General features: G+C 35.8%; 1 protein-coding gene across 1 annotated transcript; it reads right to left on the bottom strand.

The window, feature by feature from the left end:
- Positions 1–2982: 2982 nt before the first annotated feature.
- On the bottom strand, positions 2983–22792 carry LOC131629812 (uncharacterized). The gene is made up of 2 exons (XM_058900611.1): positions 22658–22792; positions 2983–4446 (listed from the first exon to the last, which is right to left on the bottom strand). The coding sequence occupies exons 1-2, from the start codon at positions 22790–22792 to the stop codon at positions 2983–2985; spliced, it is 1599 nt and encodes a 532-aa protein (XP_058756594.1).
- Positions 22793–24002: the final 1210 nt, after the last annotated feature.

The following is a 24002-nucleotide window of genomic DNA, read 5'->3' as shown; positions in this document are numbered from 1 at the left end:
CATCTTGTTATTATATTATCAGAATTAACATATATATATAAAAAAAATCAGTTTAATTTTGAATCAAAAATCCCGCGCCCAGACTTGTCTTCCTCGTGGAGGCCGGGACTTTTGCCAACGGTTTCAGACTACTTTTACCTACAGTTTGTTGCCATGGCTAAAGGACCTGAAATTCTCAACATCACAGAATAACAGCTATAAACGAAATGTAAACACATCATGCGATTCGGAATCGTCTCCTGAGAACGTCAGTAGCATTAGTTTTGTTTAATTCATCCTAAAATTAAAACCCCCAAAAGAGTTCCTTCGAACCCTAACAATGGCAGGTTGCTATCCCTGTACCAAAACTTGCAATTAATGATTTAAACACGCTCTAAACATGATTATGAACATAATTAAGCAACCAATTTATGTGAATAATGCATGAATTTACGAAATCGAAGTTATAAAAGTATGGCCAAACCGTGAATGAACAGTAGTGTATTCTTGATGCTTTAAGCCTGGAAATTGATGGGGAAACGATAGAGAGTGTTCCCTGATCGTGTGTAAGCCTTCAAATGTCGCTGAATCTTCTCCAACCTCTCAAACTGATTTCACGATTTTCTTCACTTTTTGGACTTATCTCTGTCTGCAGAATCCTTGTCCATTCGCCCCCTGCTTCTGAATCCGTTTTGGCATTTATAGAGAGTACATTAGGGTAACAAATTTGATCAAAATCTTTGCAATTAGTATGATTGGATGTGAAATATTTTTTATTGAAATTTGATTGAAAAATTGCCAATTTGGTACCAAATCTCTCCAAACGAATTTCTTCTAGTTTGCCTTGATTTTTGATGAGATATTGGATCTAATTTAGAATCAAATATAGTCTTTGATTATTTCTAGTATTTTATTTAATTTAATTTGAATTCAAATGATCAAATCCAAAATAAAAATAAATAATAAACACTAAAAATAAATGAAATGGCCTATGGATCATAGATGGTCCATGAATCAAGTTAGGGATCAATTATTTGGGCCCATTTAGTCTAAAGACTTTAAATTCACCACTTTGGCCTTCATATATTTTCTCGAAATTGTTCGACTTTAACAAGTCATAAATCCTTCAATATTTACTGTATGGAGTTATTCTAGGACTTTCTAGACATCTTGGAGAGTCCTCTAACCAGTGTCTTCAGTATCATATCAAAATTATTTTCCATGCTCATTTTATGTCCTTTTGAAAAAAAGTGTCTTTTGTTGACTTTTGAAAAGGACCTATAATGTTTTGGTCCATATCTCTCAAATGAAGCGTTTTTAGACTTGACATGTGAGACACAATTTTGTAGAGAATAAAATTTCCTTCAAGATGAGCTTTGGATGGGAAATTTTTGATGTTCCATGTGAGAGTTATGGATGGTCAAAGTTCAGTTGACTTTTCCTATGAAAACCCTAATTTAGAAACTTTTGGATTTTGATGATTCTGGAGCTTTTCCTTGATGAATCATGATCGATCCTTAAAAAAAATAATGAATGATACTTCATAATGAGGATGTTGACCAAAAATCAGAAGTTTTGACTGTAGTTTTTCCAAAGTTTGACTTTTAGTCCAACTAGTCGATTATTGATCGTTTGAGCAATTGACTGAGTAATCTTTTGAATCAGGGCTTGAAACTTGGCCTGAGGATACTATGAGGCATATGAGAGACCATGAATTCCACTTGAATTGTCAGAACTTGATTTTACTTTGAAAATATCGAAACCCTAATTTGAGGATTGTTGTTTTAGGAGAGTGTACAGTCAATCAAGTCTTGAGCTTCTGATACTCAAATAAGCTTGAGCATAAAATGTAGTGGGCAAATTTTGGGGTATGACACAAATGAAAGTAAATCTAATGATCTAAAGTTCATCCGCTTAGACATTAATCCGTCTTGTCGCGACTAGGCATAGGAGCGGTGATCACCACAGGAGTTCTCGGATGGTCGAATTCAATTTCTCCAGCATCGATCATGTCTTGAATCTTGTTTTTCAATGACCAGCAACTATTTGTATCATGACCAGGACTATCAGAGTGATATGCACACCTTGCATTAGGATTATAACGAGAAGAGGAAGTACTAGGATTCCTCGGAGGGTCCTTCAAAGTGATTAGCCCTTTCTTCAACAATTGTTGCAACGCTTCGGCCAGAGTCATATTGATCTTTGCGAATTGGCGATTAGGTGTATCTGACTTGTGTCTTTGTTGTGGAACTGGTGTAGAGGTCAGAATTGTCCCCACAGATTGGTTGGGTTCATTGCGACCTTTCCGATTGTACCCAGTATTGGCCATATGAGGTTTCTCAGGTGAATTGAAGTCAATGATCTTGCAATCAATGAGGTCTTGGATCATGTGCTTCAATGGTCCACAATCCTCTGTATCATGACCAGGACTGTTTGAATGATAAGCACAACTTGCATGGTACTTGTACCCAGGAGCAGGATTTGTAGGGATTAAATATGAAGGTAATAAGGTTATCAAGTTCTGGTTGAGTAGTTGTTGCAGAACTTGAGACATCGGCATGTGTAACGGAGTGAATGATCGCTTGGGTTTGGATTTCCCTTTACCTTGATCATCTTGTTGCCTATGTTGATCCTTCTCTTTCTTGATTAGAAGTGCCTTTAGTTCCTCTTGCCCCTTGGCCAAGTTCAGGATCAAAGCTTGAAATTCAGTGTTCTGAGCTTGGAGGTCCTTGACGGATTGTTCGAGATTCATCTTTGTTACTGAAATAAACAGCACAAAGATGAGGCATTTGTCTTTATGAAACCTGTGATGCGATGTTTATGAATGGTATGCTTATGCACATGCAATGTTTCCAAGGATTTAAAGGACTTTTAACGCATTTTGGAGAAAGAAATAAAAGAAATAAAATAAGAATTCTCTTATAAAATATAATGTTGTAAAGTTGATAGTTACATTTGGAACAATAAAAAATAACAAAACAAAAAGAAAGAAAGTAATAGAAATCAATCTCCAGCTCGGCGCTTTCTCTTCAAAATTCTGATCTCTTCTTTGTGAGGCTTGATCATCTCATTCCTTTCTTGGACGAGCCTATCAATCTCTCGTTCCCATGATTGTATCTGATCAGGAGAGACGAAATCCTCAATCTTCCATTTGCGGGAGAAATAGTCAAGCATACTATCTCGCTCTTTAGCATCAGCCACCAACACCGCTTTTTCAGCTTCAACTTTTTGTAAACGACTTTCAAGATCCGCCTTTTCTCTCCTCAAGGAAGCAATGGTAACAGTAAGATCTTCCTTTGGAGCAGGTACATAAGGCTCCAAAACCACAGGAATAACTAGAGGAGTAACCCTTGGCACAATAGGAGTATCATATGGGTATGGCATACCGTGCTCAATCACTCGATCATAAATCCATCTAAAATAAAGGTCTGAAGGGATGTAGTTTCTTGGTCCTAATTCTCTTGTGCATACTTTCTTTACCTTGGACCAAGCTCTAATGAACAGCTTTTTCTTTCTGGTCGTGTCTGAACCAAAATCAAAATTTTCTGAACTAAGGTATATGGAGCGAGGCTTGTCTTTCAAAGCGAAACCAAACTGATGTCGAGCTAATATGGGATTATAAGTTATCCCTCCTCGGGTACCAAGAAGAGGTATATTTGGGAAATCTCCACAGCTATCGAACAAGTGAGTTCCTTCGAAATCCTTTTGACTCCAGATAATGTCGTCGTATGAGAGCCTTATGATTCTCTGAACCCATGTCAAGCCTTCTTCATTTTTTATCATGGAGCGGGGTAAGTGTGAAATAAACCACTTATGCAATATTGGTGCGCATCCAAGAACACAACCTTTGCCTTTAGACGATCTGTGATGAATGGAATGCAGCAGGTCACCTAGTAAAGTTGGAACCAAATTGTTGCTAATGAAGATCTTGAGAGCAATCACATCCACGATTTTGTCATAACATGGAAACAATACTTGCCCATAGATTAGGCAAGCGAGGACCTTTTCAAGAGCATCCATACTCATAGCATTAATTAAGATATCAGCTTGACTATACAAGAAGTCAATTGGTACACCAGTATAATCTCCTTTGCTTACCCAAACCTTTTTGATTTCTGATCGAGGCAAGTGTAATGCAGCAGCCACATCTTCCAACTTAGGTGCCTCTTCTTCGCCAGTGTATGGCATCTGATCAGGCACAGGTAATCCTAGGATGGAGGAAAATTCCTCTAATGTGGGAACCAACTGAAAGTCCCTATAAGTAAAGCAGTGAATGAGAGGATCATAAAACCGGATCATTATGTTGAGAAGTGTTTCATCCACCTTGGTTCTTACCAAACTGATCAATCTGTTGAGAGATTCGGAAAGCACATGAGCACCAGAAACGTTGTCACAAAGAATCTTCAAAGAAGTAGGTATCCCTCTGAAACTGAGGCAAAAAGGTTTATGAACTTTGATTTCCATGACCTACAAAACAAATTATGGTTAACAATCCTTTAACTCCTTGGAATGGGTTAGTCATGATATGTATGCATGATGCATGGATGCAGCAAACACAAATAAATTCACACAAATCACACAATTTTTGGCTTAAGGCTTGCATGGAGTCTGATCAGGTGTCCTTCCCAAAGGTATTTCTATGGATAAGGAGATTTCAGCAACGGGTTCTACCAAGTGACTCAGAATTGTCAGCCCCCTCTAAAGCACCCTCGAACATGGTACATGCATACCACGCAATGATACTTTAGGAAGAAACCTATCTGAGCTGTAGTATCGGGTAGCGACCATAACTTGGCATGCACCAAGAATAGCCCCCCCACTACGTTCCTAAAAGTTAGGATGGGTTAAGGGTTACTAAAGGTCCTTGAGCTCCGACGCACCCAAAGATACATGCATAAACCTCTCTCATGCAAAAGAGGTACACAATAACCAGTGGAGGCCTAACTCAAGTGTGAACTTCATTTTGACCAACCCCAAGCATGCACAAGGGGGGTCTCCATGACTATGCCACTCCTAATCTTAGGTGTTCTTGAATCCGGGAATAGGATTCGTCCTTCACTTTTCCCAAAACGCCCCTGAAAAATAAAACAAACAAAGCAAACAATAGAAAACATTTTAAAATGAATCCTAAACCTTTAAGGTAACCCCTCTTAATCGAAAAATCCCCAGCAGAGTCGCCAGTTCTGTAATACGGTGAACTGACTTTTTTAATCGATCGAAATGTCGCGGTAAGCAAGAGTCGCCACCGACTTTTATTTTATCCAAACAAATTCGGAAAGGCAAAAAGAAACAGAAAAAAAACCTTTTTAAAGAAATCTAAGTTCGGGGGGTAATTTATGCAAAGGGAAGGTGTAAGACACCCTTTGCATCCATGGTTTTCCATGGGCTCTTAATTGCTTTGCTTGCTCGTTTGTTTTTTAGAAGAAGTAGATGAAAGAAAAAAGTGGACTTTAGCTCGTAAATGAGCGTAGCCAGTTTTCGAAGAATTGTGAGAAAGAATATTAAAGATGAGCATTGTAAGGCAATTAGGGGCAGTTACCTTAAACTCAGATGATAGGTCTCTTTTTAGCCTTTCAGAATGAAAGGGTCTATCCTTGCCATAAGAGGGCAGGAAGCCTTTCGTTTGGAGGTTGAAGGTTCGTCGAAGCATCCTTTGCCATGAGACTGTCCCATGCCATAGAAGGGCAGGTAATCTAAGGCAAGGATCAGAATAAGCCATTTTTCGTTAGGCAACCAGAAGATACCTCAGCCTTTTTCCGTAGGCAACTTCCGAGGGTCGAGGTCATATTTGTGTATCAAAGGCAGCATCATTTAGGGTCGTATGAACTTTAATTATCGAGGCATCATGGCTGAGGTATCCTCAAATTCGAGGGACATGACTTATTCTGCAAAAACACAAGGCAACAGGCAACAAGGCAACAAGGCAACAAGGCAACAAGGCAACAAGGCAACAGAGAGGGTTACCCAAAAGCGTGCGTGTGTGCACCAATCATGTGATTCAATTCAGTTATTGTATTTAGTTATTCTAGGTCAATTACAATCTTGCACTCCCTAAATTACTAACCACGCAGTTATAAAGCAATAAAGGGGAGGGGAAAGTGAAACCAGCGGATCCCCAATGGGGTTTGTCACAAGTAATAATAATAAAAGGCAAAAAATAGGGTTTAGGGTTACCAACAACGTAGCTTTGGCAATTGACAAACCCTGAAAAGGAGAAAGAAGAGGCAGAAAGCAGAGAGTGAGTGCATTATCAAGTTCGAGGGCAAACTTCATTAACCACAAAAGAAAATAGAAATATAAATTAAAAATAGAATAGAGAGAAAGTACTTAGTTTTGCCTGACAGGGTTGAGGGCAAGGGTTTGCCAGAAGCGTTGACTCTGACCATTGAGAACTGAAAGAAGAAACAACGAGGCGTGAGCGTATAGGCAGTTCATAGATATTTAAATTTAATCCTAATTTGTTAAGAAAACAAAATGAAATAGAAATGATTATTTAAACTAAATACAAAATAATACTTAGCTTTCGAATTTAATCTGATATGGTTAGAGTCGGAGGTTGCCTCGGAGGTAAACCCTGAAACAAGGGCAAAGGCAAAATAATAGAAAGTGAATGCATGCACTGTTCAGAAATATAAGGGCAAACCCTAAATATCAAAAAGGCAAATAAAATGGACTTTAAATTAAAAGGGTGTACTTAACTTTGAATTTGATCAGGTACGTAGTCGGAAAATGTCTGAGGATTACCCTGAAAAGAAAATACACAGAAATAATATTTTAGTGTAGGGCAGTGTTCTTGCAAACCCTGATTCGGGCGTTAAATAAAATTAATATGGTTGCATTAAAGATATTTAAATAAATAAACTAATTTTAAATAATAATTAATAATAATAAAAAAGGACAAAATAAATAATATAAATATAATAAGCTTATAAATAAAATAAATAGGATAAATAAATATAAATAAAATATTAATAAAAATAAATGTGAATAATAATATAAGTAATATAAATATAATAAGTATTATGAAATTAATAGATATTATTATTATATATATATATATAAAAAAAGGTTTTCAGAAAATTAGTTTTATTAGTAAAAGAGAGAAAAGAGAAAAAAACAAATAAAATCACTACACACATATATATATTAATGAAAAGAAATAAATAAGAGAATTATATAATTAAAAATAAAAAAAATTGAAAACTTAACTGGGTGATCCAGTGTGGCACGCGTGTGGATTCCATGGTAGACCCTCACATCTGGATGCGTTGGATATGATGGATCGAAGATCAAGTGGCTCACGGACGAAGGTGCACGGCAAGCTGGTGCATCATGACGCGTGGGATCCATCTGTTTCAAACCAGAAACGCGCGCCTGAATCATCCAATAGAAGACCTCCACGCAATCATATCCTTCCTCCCTCCGTCGTCTTTGCCCTGCACTTAGTCTATAGCGACGGACGCCTCCATAGCTACAACCCTGTGTTTTACGAATACATGCAAACGACAACAAAAATTCTTCGCGAGGCCACCATTGAATTCGTACAGGCCTCACGCGTCCAACCATGGCCTTAATTTGGCCTTAATGTACCTGTGTTAATAAACCCTAATGGAAATCCTAATGATTCGTTCATGGTGAACCATGGATAACGCACCCAGAAACCAAATTAAAGCTCCAGAAATAATGACCACATCACAACAAACATGAATATACCAATAGAATTTAATTATGATGCATGATTCAACGGATTCGACTCAGAACAAGAATCGGCCAAAAACGACTTACAGTGCTTGATTTTGGAAGATTTGTGGCTCGAAAGTGATTGAGGATCGTTCAGTGTTCTTCAGGGATCCTATTGGAAGCAATAAAACTCCTTGAATTGGCCTGTAATGCAGAATTGATACTTGAGATTTTTGACTTTTGGAAGCTCGGATTTTGAGGTTCTTGAGGCTGCCAATTGTGCCCTAGGGTTCTGGATTTGTTTACTACTTATAGGTGAATGAAATAGGTTAACAAATATGGAGAGAATCCATTTGAATCTAATATTTGCAACCTTGGAAGTTTGATTGAAAAAATCTTCATAAAAGCTTCCAAATTTGGCCAACAATGATTCAATCTCTTTTAATTCTGATTTGCATGAAATTATATTGATATTTGGAGTAAATGTAAACTTAATTTGATTGGAAAAAGATCTTTTAAGAAAACATTTGAGTTTTCATGATTTATACAAGTTAATTATCATATTTAAATGATAAAAAATTCATATAAAATCAATTAAAAGTCAAAATTTCGTGGGAATTGGATTTGAGGCTTTAGATGGCTTGTGGGTCAAGTTTGAATGAAAATATCTTGGGCCCATTTGCAAAGATTTTCAAGTTCTTTCATATTTTTCCCTCCAAAATAGCTCAATTTTAACAAGGCCTATTTCCCTCAATTTTTTAGGTATGGAAGTGATCTAGGACTTTTTAGAATCCTTAGGGAGTCCTCTAACCAGTGTCTTTGGTTTCATCTCAAAATCCTTTTCCATTCTCATTTTATGTCCTTTTGAAAAAAGGGTCTCTTTGTTGACTTTTGAAAAGGGCCTATAATGTATGAAGCCATATCTCTTAAACCATTGACCTATGAGCTTTGATTCTTGTACTATTGGATAGAGGAATGAATTCCCTTTAAAATGAGATTTGGTGGGAATTTTTCTGATGAAGTATGAATATTTGGTGAATTTTCAAAGTTTTGGTTGACTTTTTCAGTTCATGCCCAAAATAGTAACTTTTGACTTTTGACTTTTGACTTTTCTGATCTTTCCTTGCATCATCATGATCAACCCTTGATCAAATGATGATTTTAGGGTTATAAGGACGTTGTTGACCAAATATCTTGAACTTTGACTGTATTTTGACTTGAAATGACTGTTTTGCCCTTGAGAGTCGACTGTTGACCTAATCAGGATTTGAGGGACTAAATTTTTTCTGTTTGACTTGAACCTTTATATGGAGATGCTTTGGGATGTTGGTGACCCTATGGAACCACCTTGAGCCATTGATCCAATGATTTTCCATTGAATTAGTCAAACCCTAATTCAGAGCTTTTGTACTGGAGAGTGTGTTTTGGAGCTTTGTGTTTTGATTTGATTTTGTGTATGGAAAATAGCATGGGCAAATTTTGGGGTATGACAATGAGTGATGAACAAGTCCCACTATTGGGCCACTCATCAACTCTCTACTATGTTTTAACTTTGAGATTTGAACCATGTGAGTGTGTCAATAGAAGAGAAATAGATTAGGGAATACACCCACTCGCCTCTCTCCATTGTGTAAATAAAAGCATGATTCTCATCAATATTTATTAAGTATTTTATGTATCTTTGTTTGGTTCTTTTTAAAGGGAATTAATTTGCGATTTGAATCATACAAAATTATATAACTGGTAGAGAAACAGATTAGGAAATACACTCACTCGCTTCTCTCCCACTAAGGTTTGTAATGGTGTGATTCGCATCATTATTCATTAGGTGTTTTAAAGTGGAAACAGAAAAAGATGAAGAAGGAGAATGACTAACAAAGGGAATCTCTATCCCAATGTTATCATACAATGGTGGCCCTAAAGTCAAGGATGTCAAACTAAAGTCTATGTAATTCATCTTAACTAAGATGAAGTCACCGTCCTAAGGGAACATGCAATTACAAGATGAATAAGGAAAGAAGTTACAACTTTACAAGATAAGATAACAAAGAAACGACTTAGGCATTTAGTAAAACAATCATAGAACAAGCAACAAACAAGCTAGAGGTTACACCTCTCCTTGAGTACTTCACAAGTCTCAAGGACATTCCTACTTCACAAGTAAGAAACAAGCAAAAGGATTACTATCCTACTTTGAGTACTTCACAAGTCTCAAAGAAAAGATCTCTACCTAACAAGGCAAGATACTAGCTAAAGGTTACTACCCTAGCTTAAGGATTACTATCCTACTTTGAACACTTCAGAAGTGTCAAAGAAAATCTCTACCTAACAAGGCAAGATACTAGCTAAATATTACTACCCTAGCTAAAAGATTACTATCCTACTTTGAACACTTCACAAGTGTCAAAGAAAATATCTCTACCTAACAAGGCAAGATACTAGCTAAAGGTTACTACCCTAGCTAAATGATTACTATCCTACTTTGAACATTGCACAAGTGTCAAAGAAAAATATCTACCTAATAAGGCGAGATAACAAACAAATGTACAAAACTTAAGGTTACAACCTATCATGCACACATCTTAAGAACTAACAAGAACTCAAGAAAAGACACATACTTCATAAGCAAAACAATTACAATTGTTTATTTAAGTTTAACAAAACTCAAAACAACGTATACTTAACAAAGTAACATCACAACCTTTATAACTTTGAGTAACAACTCACATGTATCAAACAATTAACAAACATTTGAAACAAAACACTTTACACTTTATAAGCAAAAACAATCACGTTATCACTTAAAAGTATATATAAATCGAGTGTCAAAGGGAAGACTTAAAACCCTACCAAAAATTGATTTTTAAAATTGGTATTTTGTGTATGGTATCACATATGTTTCCTCTGATTACACACCAAAAATGGAAACAAAACTCAATTTATAAGTCACTCAAACGACACAAAAGTCACAAGGTATCAAAACCTAAGCTATCAAGAGCATGATGAAGAAAATGGCTTATTAAAAATATAAAAAGCAATTCTAAAATTTCATAAAAATATCTACAAATGTCTCAATATGTTATAGTGATCTAAACATATTTTTTCACATTTTTTATTTGACTAAAAAATGATTTATCAAGCGAAAGTTGAAGAAGAAACAAAATTACACAAAGTATAATTCTGCCTCAAGCTAGGGGTGTAATAGAATTTTAGAAATGAATTGAAATCAGTGTTAGCACGTGTTGGGCCTATAACTGGGGCGGTGTGAAAAACAAAATTTTCGAGTCCAATAATATCATGAAGCATGTGTTAGAGTTAGCAGAGGAGGAGTATGATCCTGTAGAAGGGGACTAAGCTCATATACAATTCAAATGTGTGGCCCATACCAATTTCCAATTCATTTATTTCATTGACAATTTCTTTGTAGACCCCCATATGGGAAGAGCCCCTGCCGAAAACCCCAAAATACCCCAGCGTCGGAGATGCATCTCTAAAGTATTTTTATTCCAAATTTTCCCAGAATTCAGAGATTCATCTCCGAAAGCACCCTTTTTGTGGTGTTTTCGGAGATGCATCTCCGAAACACTTAAATTTCAAACTTAATGTTGATTTTTAACTGTCAGGTATTTTTTCGGAGATGCATCTCCAAAAAAGCTTTTCATATACATTTTCCCTCCTTCACTATTTCATCATTTTCATCAAAACCAAAACATAAACCCTCCCCAAAACCTCCATCATTCTTAATCAAAATTTCGTCTCCAAATTAAGTTTCAAGTGGTTGATCATACTAAAGGGAGCAAACAAAGCTACAATTTGAGGTGAACATCAATAATTTAATCTTTTATTCCACTATATTGTTGCTGATTTAGGATGAAAAAAACTGCGTCAGTTCGGAAGTACATTTCCAAAATAAACCACCAAACAAATTTCGGAAATGTACTTTCGAAATAAGGTCTGGCAGAATTAAAAAAACATTTTAACAATTTTTATGTATTTTTGCATATGTTAGGTATGGTGCATCCGGACAACATTGTCGCCGATGAGTTAGAAGTTCCGGAAGAGGTCAACATTGATAAAGAGCCGGTAAACGATGTTAAAACCATTACCATTGCGGTGGATGTACGACAACAGTTTACAAATGATATGAGCTTCGCTTGTCGTGAAAAATTGCTTGATTGGGTTTGAAGTGAAGCTAGTAGACTGTGATTTGGCATTGTTATATTAAGGTCCGACAATGGAAGTAGTAGACGGAAAGCTTTTGTCGTGTTGAATTGCGAGAGGGGTGGGAGTTTGTACCAACTAACCGGGTGTTAAAGCACGAATACACGAGATCGAGAAGGTGTGTGTGTCGCCCTCGGTTTTTTACCATACCTCTCATGAGAGATATACGAACTGACTCTTCTTTTGCTTTTGTGTTTTTGAAAATTAGAGAGTCGCCACCGACTTTTATTTTATCCAATTAAGAAAAGGTTTATAAAAGAAACAGAAAAAAGACCTTTAAGAGATTTTGGGTAAGGGGGTAGGTTATACAAAGGGAAGGTGTTAGCACCCTTTGTATCCATGGTTATCCATGGGCTCTTAATTGCTTAGCTCACTTGTTTTGAATCATTTGTATTGCCTTGAAATGCTTGTATGTGGTTTTAAAATACCTTTGTAAATTGACTTTGTAATGATCCTTGTGCGGATGTATACAAAGTGTTTTACCTTTCGAAAGATGTTTTTGAAAAAAGAACGTTAACTTCGTAATGATCCTTGTTTGGATATATACCAAGTATTGTCTTTTTTGAAAGTTTTATTTTGAAAAACAATGATATATGAGACATTTGTTGTTTTGATTTGAGCAAGCAATTAGGAGATCTACCCTAAGTTTATAAGGTCTTTTCCTATTTCCTTTAGAAAATTCTCCTTTTACCGGATGTAAACAAAAGTTCGACTTTGCATTTGAAACAGTAGACTTTGATTTTTGAAAAGAGTAACAGAGGGATTACCCTAAGAGGTGCAAGTGTGATTGTGTTTTGATTCAGATATTTTTATCTTTTAAGTTAGTGACCTAACACTTCAGTTTTTATCTTTGACATACACGCAGTTTTATATGTACATGAATTAAAATGCGGGAATGTAAAATGCGGAAAGTAAATCTACGCTATTACATCGATTGTGCGAGAAATGTAAACTACGCTATTTACATGATTTTGACAACCTATACACTTTATCTAGGAATTTAAATTGCAATAAGATAAAAGAAATATTTTTGGATTTTTTGTATGGTTGATTTTAATTAGAATTAATGCATAATTAATTTAATTAAAATGAGCAAAGGTGAAAATAAAAATTTAAACCTAAAAATTAAGTCTAAAATATGTTCATATTGATTGTTAATTAATTTTAAAATAAAACTAATTTTTTTGGATTTTTTGAAGTTGTTTTTGAAATTATTAAGTTAATTAACATATAATTATACAAATAATTATACAAATAATTAAAACTTAAAGAGAAAAATATTCTAAATTTGTACAAAATTAGTCTATAATATATAAACTAAATTTAATAAAAAGAACATATTTTTTTTGATTTTTTTTGATTGGTTGAAATAATTAAAAAGCAAATATATAAATATATACTAATTAATTAAACAAAATATTTTAATTATTAAGAAAAATAAAATATTTTTATGTCAAAAAATAATAGATTATTTTATAAGCCTAAAAATATTTTTATTATATTTTTTTGATTTTTTTAAACTATTTTAAATTAATTTTGCAAAGAAAATAAAATAAAATAGCATATATATATATATAAATATATTAAATCTGAATCATGTGTGGCTAGATGAAGAGTCCATAGTATGGACTTGCGTGTGACAAGCGTTGGATGGGCTGATAAGTGGATCTGATGGTTCAGATTTTGAGGAGCATGGCACGTGTATCACCTGCAAAGCACAGAATCAAAGAATTTAAAAAAAAAGAAACGCGCGCGCTCTTGCTAGTAGGGATGCGCCACGTCTTCGTCTTCAACCTCCAGCCTCCACCTTTAACAGCACTTTTGCCAAAAAGCGCTGTAATAGATGAGCTTCATCCCTGCAAAATAGCGAATAGGGGTAAACATGCACAAAAAAATTTCGCGACCTGTCCATTCTATTTGCCATGATCCACTGAATTCAATCATGCCATTATTTTTGTCTAATTTTGCCTTTATCTAAAAACCCCAAAATAAAATTCAAGAACCCTAAAATGGTATCTTCATGGATACGTGACCAAACTTCAATTAACTATCCAGAAACGATCAGAACAATAAACCAAACTCAAATATATGATTACATCGTGTTAAATATGCATGTATGATTATATTTTGGTAGGTTTATGTTTGAGCAAACCGTGAGCTTTAGATGCGTGTTTTTTGAGGTTTTGCTTGCTGAAAACGATTGGGATAGATTCAGGGATGTTTGAGGAACGTGTTTGAGTATTTAGTTTGGGTTGAATTGAGTTTAAATTAAAATTCGAATTTCAATTTTTTTTCAATATTTCAAGTTGTTTACAAGAGTGATACAAGCAAGAGTATGGTTCTGATTTCGTGTCTCTTGATTAATGAAGTGTTCTACTTCATTTATAGGCCATAGAAGTACTTAAAAACTAAGCTACCAAGCATTGATGTTTCTTTGAATCTTTGAATTTTATAATATATAAAGCTTTGAATTCAAGCAACCATGGTTTGATTTTCTTCACCCTCTTGCTCTAGGCCTGCTGTACCTTCATGCTGTAGAGCTTTGAATGATTCTTGGTGACTCATGCTTAAGATCAAAGCTACATAACATTATCCTCCACCATTTCTTTTTTCAATTTAATTTTAAATGAAATAAAATTAAACCAAAAAAAGAAATAAAATGTTATGGGCCTTAGGTTGGTCGTGGGAGGCCCTTAGCATTGTTAGAAGCATGTTTGGATCATGGAAACTTGGCCCCTTTTCGAAAAAAAACACTTTTGATCAATGTTGATTTCATGCATTTTCCCAAAAAATAGCCAACTTCAACAAGGCATAAATCCCTCAATTTTTATCATATGAAGGAGTTCTTGTACTTTTTAGAAACCTCAAGATGTCCTCTACAAGCCACTTTGGAAACTTTTTTTCATTTGGAGAAGTTATCTTGATGTTATGGCCCTTGACAAAAAACCACTTTTTGTTGACTTTGAAAATGACATGTAATGTCTAAACTCATATTTTTCAAATGGTGAATCCAATGACCATGGGATCAATTGCATTTGAAAGATAATTCAATTTCCTTTAAAACAAGCTTTGGTTGGAATTTTTTGAATGAACGAGGAGAGAGTTATGGCCGGTCAAAGTTCAGTTGACTTTTTAGGAAAAAACCCTAATTTTGAAACTTAGGGTTTTGCTGATTTTTGATCTTTCCTTGATGAATTATGATCAACCAATGATCAAATGATGAATATTTTGACAAAATATGGATGTTGACAAAAAATTTCATTTTTGACTGTCTGTTGACTTTTCGGTCAAACTGGTCGTCTGTTGACTGTTTGAGCTGCTGACTGTGCGTCTGAGCGAATTTAAATTTGAAATTTTGTATGGTGGTACTTTGAGATATATGGAGGTCCATGAAATCCATTTGAGCTCTCAAAAAACTTGTTCTCCTGAAAAAACAAAAAACCCTAGTTAGGGACTGTTTGCGTAGGAGACAGTTAAGCGTGCCTGATTTTTGTGCAGTGCTGAGTCTCTGCTAATCATGTGATATTCAGAAGACTTCTAGAACAAAAATCTTGGAATTTTGAAATGTAAAAGATTGATTTGATTGATGGTACAAAACACGGAGAATTGCACTGTCAGCGGGTTTGACTGTCAACTGACTGTTCATGCATTAACGTAGCAGTTAAAGTGAAAATTCAACGGTCAAAGCTAATTTTTTGTTTTTGTTTTTTGTTGTGTTAATGGTGAAAATTTATTTACATGAGTTGTTAGAAAAACACAGACATAATAAATAAATAATATATACTGTACGCGAACGAAATTACTGATAATAACCCTGAAAAATATTTAATGCACAGAAAAATAAATATTTAACTGGCAGAAAACACACAAAATATTATCCGGATAATTAAACTACAGTACGACAAATAGTACGACATTTAATGCTGACAGTACAAATATTACATAATATAATGAACAGTACGACGAATAAACGGTACATTATTTGAAAACAAAAGATACGACAAACTTTAAAAATGACTATTAATAACCCATGCTATAAATAATAACATATAGATGATTGGGAGTGTAAACAACCCAGGTCCGCATTTTTCAGGACTATGCAGACAAAAAAAGGACATGATTACCACCACGGCGGTGATGACCATAAGAAAACACGTATCCATCTGCTTCGCCATTTTTGCCGGGGAAGAAGAGAGAATGAATATGAAGTAGAAATTTGAGAGATGAGTTGAAATTTGATGTGAGAATTTTATGGAAAAAATGAGAGGTATTTATAGAGTGAAAAGAAGGATAGAGACGTTGGGGAATAAAGTGATTCCGTACAAAAAAGGAAAATTTGAGTGGTAGTAGGATTTGAAAGAAAGTGTATGGTAGGGTTTGAAAAGAGAGATATATAGAATAAAGTTAAGATTTGATTTTGAAAGAAAGAGATTTGAAAAGAAAGGAAAAGATTTTGAAAAAAATAGAATATAGTACAAAAATTAGTGGGAAACAAAAATTAATAATAATTTACTCGTTACCAGTACAGTCTGAATCCCCGGACTTTGCGCCTGCAAAAATTTAATTCTGTACCAATTGCGTCAGTACTATTTATCTGCAAATGAATCTCAAATAAACAGCGTGTGTGAAATGATAAACAGTAATTGGCGTTTGTGTAAGAATAAATTCAACAGCGAGCCAAAATACCGTATAATAAAAATTCTAAAAACCGAGTATTCATAAAATCAGAATATTTATGGAATAAAATCCAAGATTATATGAAACTCCCAATTTTTAGACAGAAGTCTGTTGCCGTCTTTTTTTTGAAAATGATGCGGACAAATTTTGGGGTATAACAGTGTGTGTCCGTTTAAGTTGCGCGTGACTCGTAGGATTGATGATTTGTAGCGTTTTAGCGTCATTTGTGGAGTTCATAATCATGCCTTGGAAAGCAAGTTACACGGACATCCAATTGCTTTCCGGTTGTCCCGCAAAGAGAAGGTAGTTATTTCCAAATTATCGACAATCAAAGTGGCGCCGAGAAAAATACTTACCAATTTGAAGCGAAAAAACCCAGAAGGTGTTTCAAATATCAAGAAAGTATACAATGAACGACACAATATTAAAGTTATGAAAATGGGCCTGAGGTCGGAAATGCAACACCTTTTGAAACTTTTGGGCGATAACCAATACGTTTCAAGCTTTCAAACGTGTGAGGACAAAGTTACAATGCGTGACATATTTTGAACTCATACCAAAAGTATCAAGTTGTTCAACACATTTACAACCCTTCTTGTGACGGGCTTTAGGAATATGTAAGTATTTATTGGTTGATCAAAATAATATGCCAAGTGTCATTATTACCGACCAAGATAATGCTTTGATGAATGCGGTCGATACCTCCTTCCCGACATCAACCGCGTTACTTTGTCGGTACTAAATATGCAATGTGAGAAGTAAGCTCAAACTTGCGGTCGACACAAAAGAAATAAAGGATGACAACGGTAACATCATCAAAGTCGGTGTTGTGGTGAAGAAGATTATGGTTGCATGGAGGAAGATTTTAGATGCAAGTTCCGTAGAATTGTATGCCGAGAAAGTGGTACAATTCTAGACATTGTGTTCCGGATTTAACACTTTTTATCATTACGTCAAAAGTACCTTCCTTGATAAAGTAAAAGAAAAAGTAGTTTGTGCGGGCTTGAATTTTATTTTTCATGAGGCGAAGCGGGCGGAGACAACGGGTCCGGATAGTTCAAAATGCGGGTGCACAATTTGAAAAACCTACGGGCTTCCATGTGCTTGTATACTTTCTAAAAAGTTGAAGTTAAATTCCCTGATACGCATGGATGAAGTAATTGATCATTGGAAAAAGCTTCGCTTTGATGATTTCGATCCGATGAAAGAGGGTGAATCCAAAATTACCATCTTCGACAAGTTGACACCATGAAGTTGCACATAAAAGAACAATTGCGAAAAATTGCATTTCCAGAGACCATCGATTTGAAACCTCCATCTCAACCAGTTAAAACCAAAGGTGCGCATAAAAAGTCGAAAAGTACACAAGAGGACACATCAATTAAACGGGTTCCTTCTTACTTTGAACATGTTAATGCGTTGATCCCGGATTCACCAACACCAAAGTCAAGTGTAGTGCTAACAAAGGAGTCCGTATTTTGAAGCCGCCATGCACACCTCCGATCAAGAAACCTCCGATGATCTACATTGACGAGATGCCACTTTTTATGCACAAATTTATTGATAACATAGTTGATTTTGGCACAGACGGTAATTGTGAGTATCGAGCCGTTGTCGGTTTTCTCGGAAGAGGAGAAGAAAATCCAACACTTATTCGACAGGCACTTATTTCGAAGTTGACTTTGCATATGGACATTTACGGCCGACTTTATAAAAATCAAGAAAACATCCACTCAAAGCAAGATAAGGTTTGTTGGGCCATTATTGCTCCAATAAGTCTATAAATAATAAACAATGCATTTTCATCAACCACAACCCACAAATAGTAATGACACAAACCTATCCCCACCTAGCTTTTGTCTATTTCACTAGTGGTTACCCGATGCCGTTCCAATTTCGCTTCTCACGCGACACGTCATTCGCGGAATTGATAACGCTGCATAACTCTCTTTTGCAACACTTATTTCGGCACAGACGGTAATTGTGAGTATCGAGCCGTTGTCGGTTTTCTCGGAAGAGGAGAAGAAAATCCAACACTTATTCGACGGGCACTTATTTCGAAGTTGACTTTGCATATGGACATTTACGGCCGACTTTATAAAAATCAAGAAAACTTTGATAAAATTCATGATTCCATTGTTCCATCACTAAGCGGTCACGCCCCGGTTTCAAAGTGGATGTCATTCCCCGAAATGTGCCATCTTATAGCAAGTGCGTACGATTGGGTGTGTATCGATTTGACGAGATTTGGATTATGTGAGATATTGTTTCCACTTCATAGTTGATCGCCATTGGACGCGTCGAGCCGCATCATTTGTATCGGGTATCTAAGATCGCACCACTTTGTGCAAGTTTTTCTGAAACCGGGGTGTCCTATTCTGGAAACTTGGTCGGATCCTTTTACTGAAAGAATGGTGGAGTTTGAAGATATGATGAAGCAAGAGCATGAGGAAAATAGAGAGCGGTCTAAGAAGTTACCAGTTTTAGAACTAAGCGGTGAGGATTGGTTCGAAGCATTTTAGATTTACCGAATTTTTTTTAATGACCGGATGTGTGTCATTTTTTGTATGTATTATCGTTTAGAATGCAAAATCAAACTTATTCAATGCATATATAAAATACCTATGTTTAATATTGTCATTATTTATGTTATGCTCATTACATGTGCTTCTATTGCTTCAATTGGTGCAAAATGTCAAAACAGACTGCACACATCAAAAATTCAATTTTCTCTTCTGTCTCTGCTAAATTTGGACGTACATTTCCAAAAACCTAATGCTTCAGGGCTGTTTTCAGAAGTGCATTTCCGAAACATCCACTCAAAGCAAGATAAGGTTTGTTGGGTCATTATTGCTCCAATAAGTCTATAAATAATAAACAATGCATTTTCTTCAACCACAACCCACAAATAGTAATGACACAAACCTATCCCCACCTAGCTTTTGTCTATTTCACTAGTGGTTACCCGATGTCGTTCCAATTTCGCTTCTCACGCGACACGTCATTCGCGGAATTGATAACGTTGCATAACTCTCTTTTGCAATACCCGGAAAATCGGAAGGTTGTCAAGCTTGAGTACCGCTCGCATTCTCTTAACGACGAGGGAGACGTCTAGTTCACCCCATTTGAAGTTAAGAACGAAGAAGATTTAGCGGTTTTGTGGATAACTTTCGACCGATTTTCTTAGAAGGGTCCGATCGAGTTGGATGTGAGACTTCAAAGATCGGAAGCCAACGTTATCAAAACGTTGACTCATCCTCAACTACCTGTGTTTAACAATATGTAACTTTAATTTCATGTTATGTGAGGTTTGTAATTCTGATGCTTTATAATAAATCGAAGCATTGTTCGGTTGTTTTATGAATTCTGAATCAGATAGGATTTTGGAAATATATCTCCAAATTATTCCAAGGGGGTGAATTTGGAAATGCATATCCGAACTCACATTTTTTTGGGAAAAAACTTTATTTCGGATGTACATCTCCGAAATCACCTTTTTTGGTGTTTTCAGAGACGCATCTCCGAAACAACTTTTTTTTCATAAAAAGGTGACTTCAGAGATGCATTTATGAAATATAGGGGCAATTTGAGAATTTCTCTGCGGGTGATCAAGAAGGATGGGTTTTATAAAGAAATTATCTATTTCATTTTCATTTCATACTGACATTCAACATGCATTTTTAACATATGCTTGTATTTGATTAAGTGTGACCTAAAAAAATAAAGACCTCATGTCAATGGGTCACCAAAATTTAAATGAGGAAAAGACAAAATAATGAGCCGAACCAATTACAACATGCCAACACATCGTTTAATCATATGAATACAGCCAAAAATGAAATAAAAAAGCAAGCATCAACCAATAAGGCATGGACACGTCAGGGACAAACTTTAAAATTAAAAAAAAAACCACAGATGCCCGCGTTAAGGCTCCAGTCTTCTTCTCCGATAGCTAACCTCGCAGGAATTCAAAGAAAAGTTCCAGAAATCAAGAACCCATACATCATTCTGCTCATATTTGCACGCTAGTTCCAAATCTAAACACCATTTTCATTTCCAAAGCCTCTATCACCTTAACTGCAAGTGATTCACGAATCCCTAACCTAAGTAAACTCCATTAAAACACATATGAACAATGCAAGATTACTCAATCATACATACTGAACCCAAATATCTTATTCAAAATCAACAAAAGCTAGTGCCAATCCTATTCAAACGTGAATCAAAACCTAAGAATAAGATGCAACACACACACAAAGAACATGTAACCAATGCTCAACCTCCCGGTGTAAGGAGCTCATTCTAGATGCGTATACCCTAACATGGGAACTAGAATGCTAGGAAGGATTCAAAAACTTACCTGATACAAAGCTTGAACCCAAAGAACAAGAAAACTCAATTGTTGTTTCCCTCCTTAGTGATGATGAGAATAATGATGTGATAGCTTCGAAATAGACTCCTTCGAATGAGAAATAAACTCAGTGTGTTGAAGATATTGAACTTGCAATAATGGTGAAGATGATTCACAAATCTTAATGAAAGTTCAGATAATACAAAGGTGATGATGATTGTAGTGTTGCACAATTGAAGGAGATGGTGATGATGATTATGTTGAGAGCTCGATGATGATGGAAACTGAGATGGAGAGTTGATGGTGAGAATGAAAGCGGTTATGGTTGTTAGAGTTTGTTACAAGTGGTTCTTGAAGATTTTGAGAGAGAGGACAGAGTGATGAGATTTTTTGAAAACTGAAAAAAGAAAACTGAGATGGAGCCTCCCTGTGATTTGTGAGGGTTGTTTGCTTACATATGTATGGTGTACGTACGCATTATGGTGTGGTTGATGTATTGGATTATCTCACAAAACTTAATGCGTACGTAAGCATTTCACGTGCCTTTCACGTGTTCAACACGTTGCATGGCTAAATAAAGCAAAAGTTGATGGTGTTGTATTGATGTTATCAAGCTTGCTCAGAATTTGGTGATGCCTCATTGAAATTCTGGTATGACAGACTCGGATGTCAATCCCGATGTTAAAACATCTGATCTGTTATTAATGTAGCATAGGCAGAATGGAAAGCTCTCTTATTTATTAATTACTCCTAAACAGGAATCAATGAGACCTGGGATCACACACGCTCAGTAGACATAACCAGATTATAATCTTTATATGGTTCTGTTTAGGAACAACTAACACTTCTGAACCTGATGTTATAAACAATGCAATAACATTCATAACTGAACAAACAATGCAGAAGATAAATAACACAGTTAATTGTTAACCCAGTTCGGTCTAACTACCTACTCTGGGGGCTACCCAGCCAAGAAGAAGATTTCACTATTAGTAATACTATTTTATGTAAACATGTTGAGAAGGCTCAGGCCTTGGGTAAAGCAATTGACAAGCTCACCTCCTTCAAATATGTGTGCGAGAGACGCTTGATGTTGCAGAAATCAAAGTATAAAAAGATGAAGGACTCGCTCCCTTTCTGAATTCAAATTTGAACTAGTATCCATATTTTTTATTTACTTGTATTGAATTATGGCCCTTCGAGGCCTTTTTGAAATGACTTACGCCATATTTGGAAAAAAAATTTACCTCCTTTATTTACCAATATTGGCTTAGACTATCTTGTACATATTACTCCTGCAATATTTTTATCTCTTGAAGCATAGCTCAATTCTTTTCCAATATTTTCCATTCACTCTTAAGATTCTCTTATTTTCATTCTGTTCTTTGATCTCATATGCACCATTAGAAAAAACTTGAATAACTTGGAAAGGGTCTTCCCACTTACGGGACCATTTACCCAAAGTCATATCCCTTCGTTCCATGGGTAAAATAACTTTGGCAAAATACCCTTTTTGGTCCCTTATGTTAACCTCGGGGTTCATTTTGGTCCCTTAACTTCAAAAAGTGTCATATTGATCCCTTAACTCTTCTAAAGGTGTCATTTTAGTCATTTTTGTCATATTAGCGACGAAAATAGCGACCGATTTTTGATCCTGTGCTAGCATCTTGGTGTTGTTCGCCAGTGGATCTTTTTTTGAATCCCAAAGGCTCTGTCATCGTAGATGGTATCGAGTCTCTGACCTTATACCTCATCTTGAACCTTATCAGGTTCAGGACTGAAGTCTTTTTCATGACCTGTTAGTTGTCCTTTGTCATGTTTGGCTTCAACATCCATGTATTTTATTTCGGTCTCTAAGGTCTCTTTTAGTTTATTTTCAGCCATATAGGCCGAAATCTTTTTCCATTTCTGGGACTCATACATCATCATCAAATTAATTTCCCCAACCAATTAATTGGATATCCTCAGTTCCTCCAAAACCCAGATCTTTAGTTCCCACAACCTGTGGATCCCATTGGCAGGTTCGCAAGGTATGATATTTGCCAAGTTCCAATCAAAGTGACGCCTTTCAACATGATTGACCTCCGCCATAAAGTAGCTTTGGTCAGATTCGATGTTCTCTACAATGTCATCATCATACCAAATGGTTATCCTCTTGAGCATTGAGGATGGTATTGCACCTATGTCGTATATCCACTCACGGCCCAACAACAAATTGTAATTAGCTTTTGATTAAATCACCATGAACATGGTTGATCATAATATAGAGCCAATTGTTAGATCAACCTAGATAACTTTCATAGTTGTTCCCACTTTACCCTCATAGTTTGACAAAACCATATTATGAGGTTTTGTGTCCATGTCATTCTTTCCCAGCTTCTTCAATATAATATGTGACATTAAATTTACTTCCTCCCCTCCATCAAGTAGTATTTTGTTTATTGGAATATTTTCCACTTTTCCTCTGATCAAAAGAGGTTTCAAATGGCTCTTCATGGTTGCATCTGGAATTTTGAAGAAGGCATTCTGATCCTCCACACATCCATTATTCATGACATAATAACATATTGGCCTATGTAAGGCCATTTCAACATCTATGTTTTTTTATGGCTCTTTGACCTCTGTAATTTGGTCGTATTCTCTTGGTAGAATAGACACCACATTACATGTGATGTCCAAGGAAGGATTTGAATCTGTGTCAACGTTTTGTGTCAAAGTTATCAGTCAACAAGTCATCTTCATTTCTTGCTTTTTCGATCTACTTCAAAGTTATCCTCTTCGAATAACCTTTACACTCTTTCACTTTCTTTCTCTACATCCTTCCTAGTACCCACGAACACATTGCTACTTGACTCTGCTGCCATCTTCTCTTTGGCTTCTCTCTCATACTTTCGCCTCCTTTGCTCTCTTCGCCATTGGGAGCGCGACATGGGGTTTTTTTCGTTATAATTGTTCGAGCCATATGTTTGTTGTTTTGTGACTTGAAACTCCTTCCTATAATCCATTAAGGATCCTATTCCAACTTTGAAAATTTTTCCACTTAGCTTGGTCTTCGTCCCACCTATGAGCAGACCTAACCCATTTCCCTTTTGAG

This window comes from Vicia villosa, unplaced genomic scaffold, assembly GCF_029867415.1.
Source record: "Vicia villosa cultivar HV-30 ecotype Madison, WI unplaced genomic scaffold, Vvil1.0 ctg.000606F_1_1, whole genome shotgun sequence".
In the NCBI taxonomy this organism is placed as follows: domain Eukaryota; kingdom Viridiplantae; phylum Streptophyta; class Magnoliopsida; order Fabales; family Fabaceae; genus Vicia; species Vicia villosa.
The sequence above is the reverse complement of the archived record's forward strand: the minus strand, read 5'-3'. Positions and strand labels throughout refer to the sequence as shown.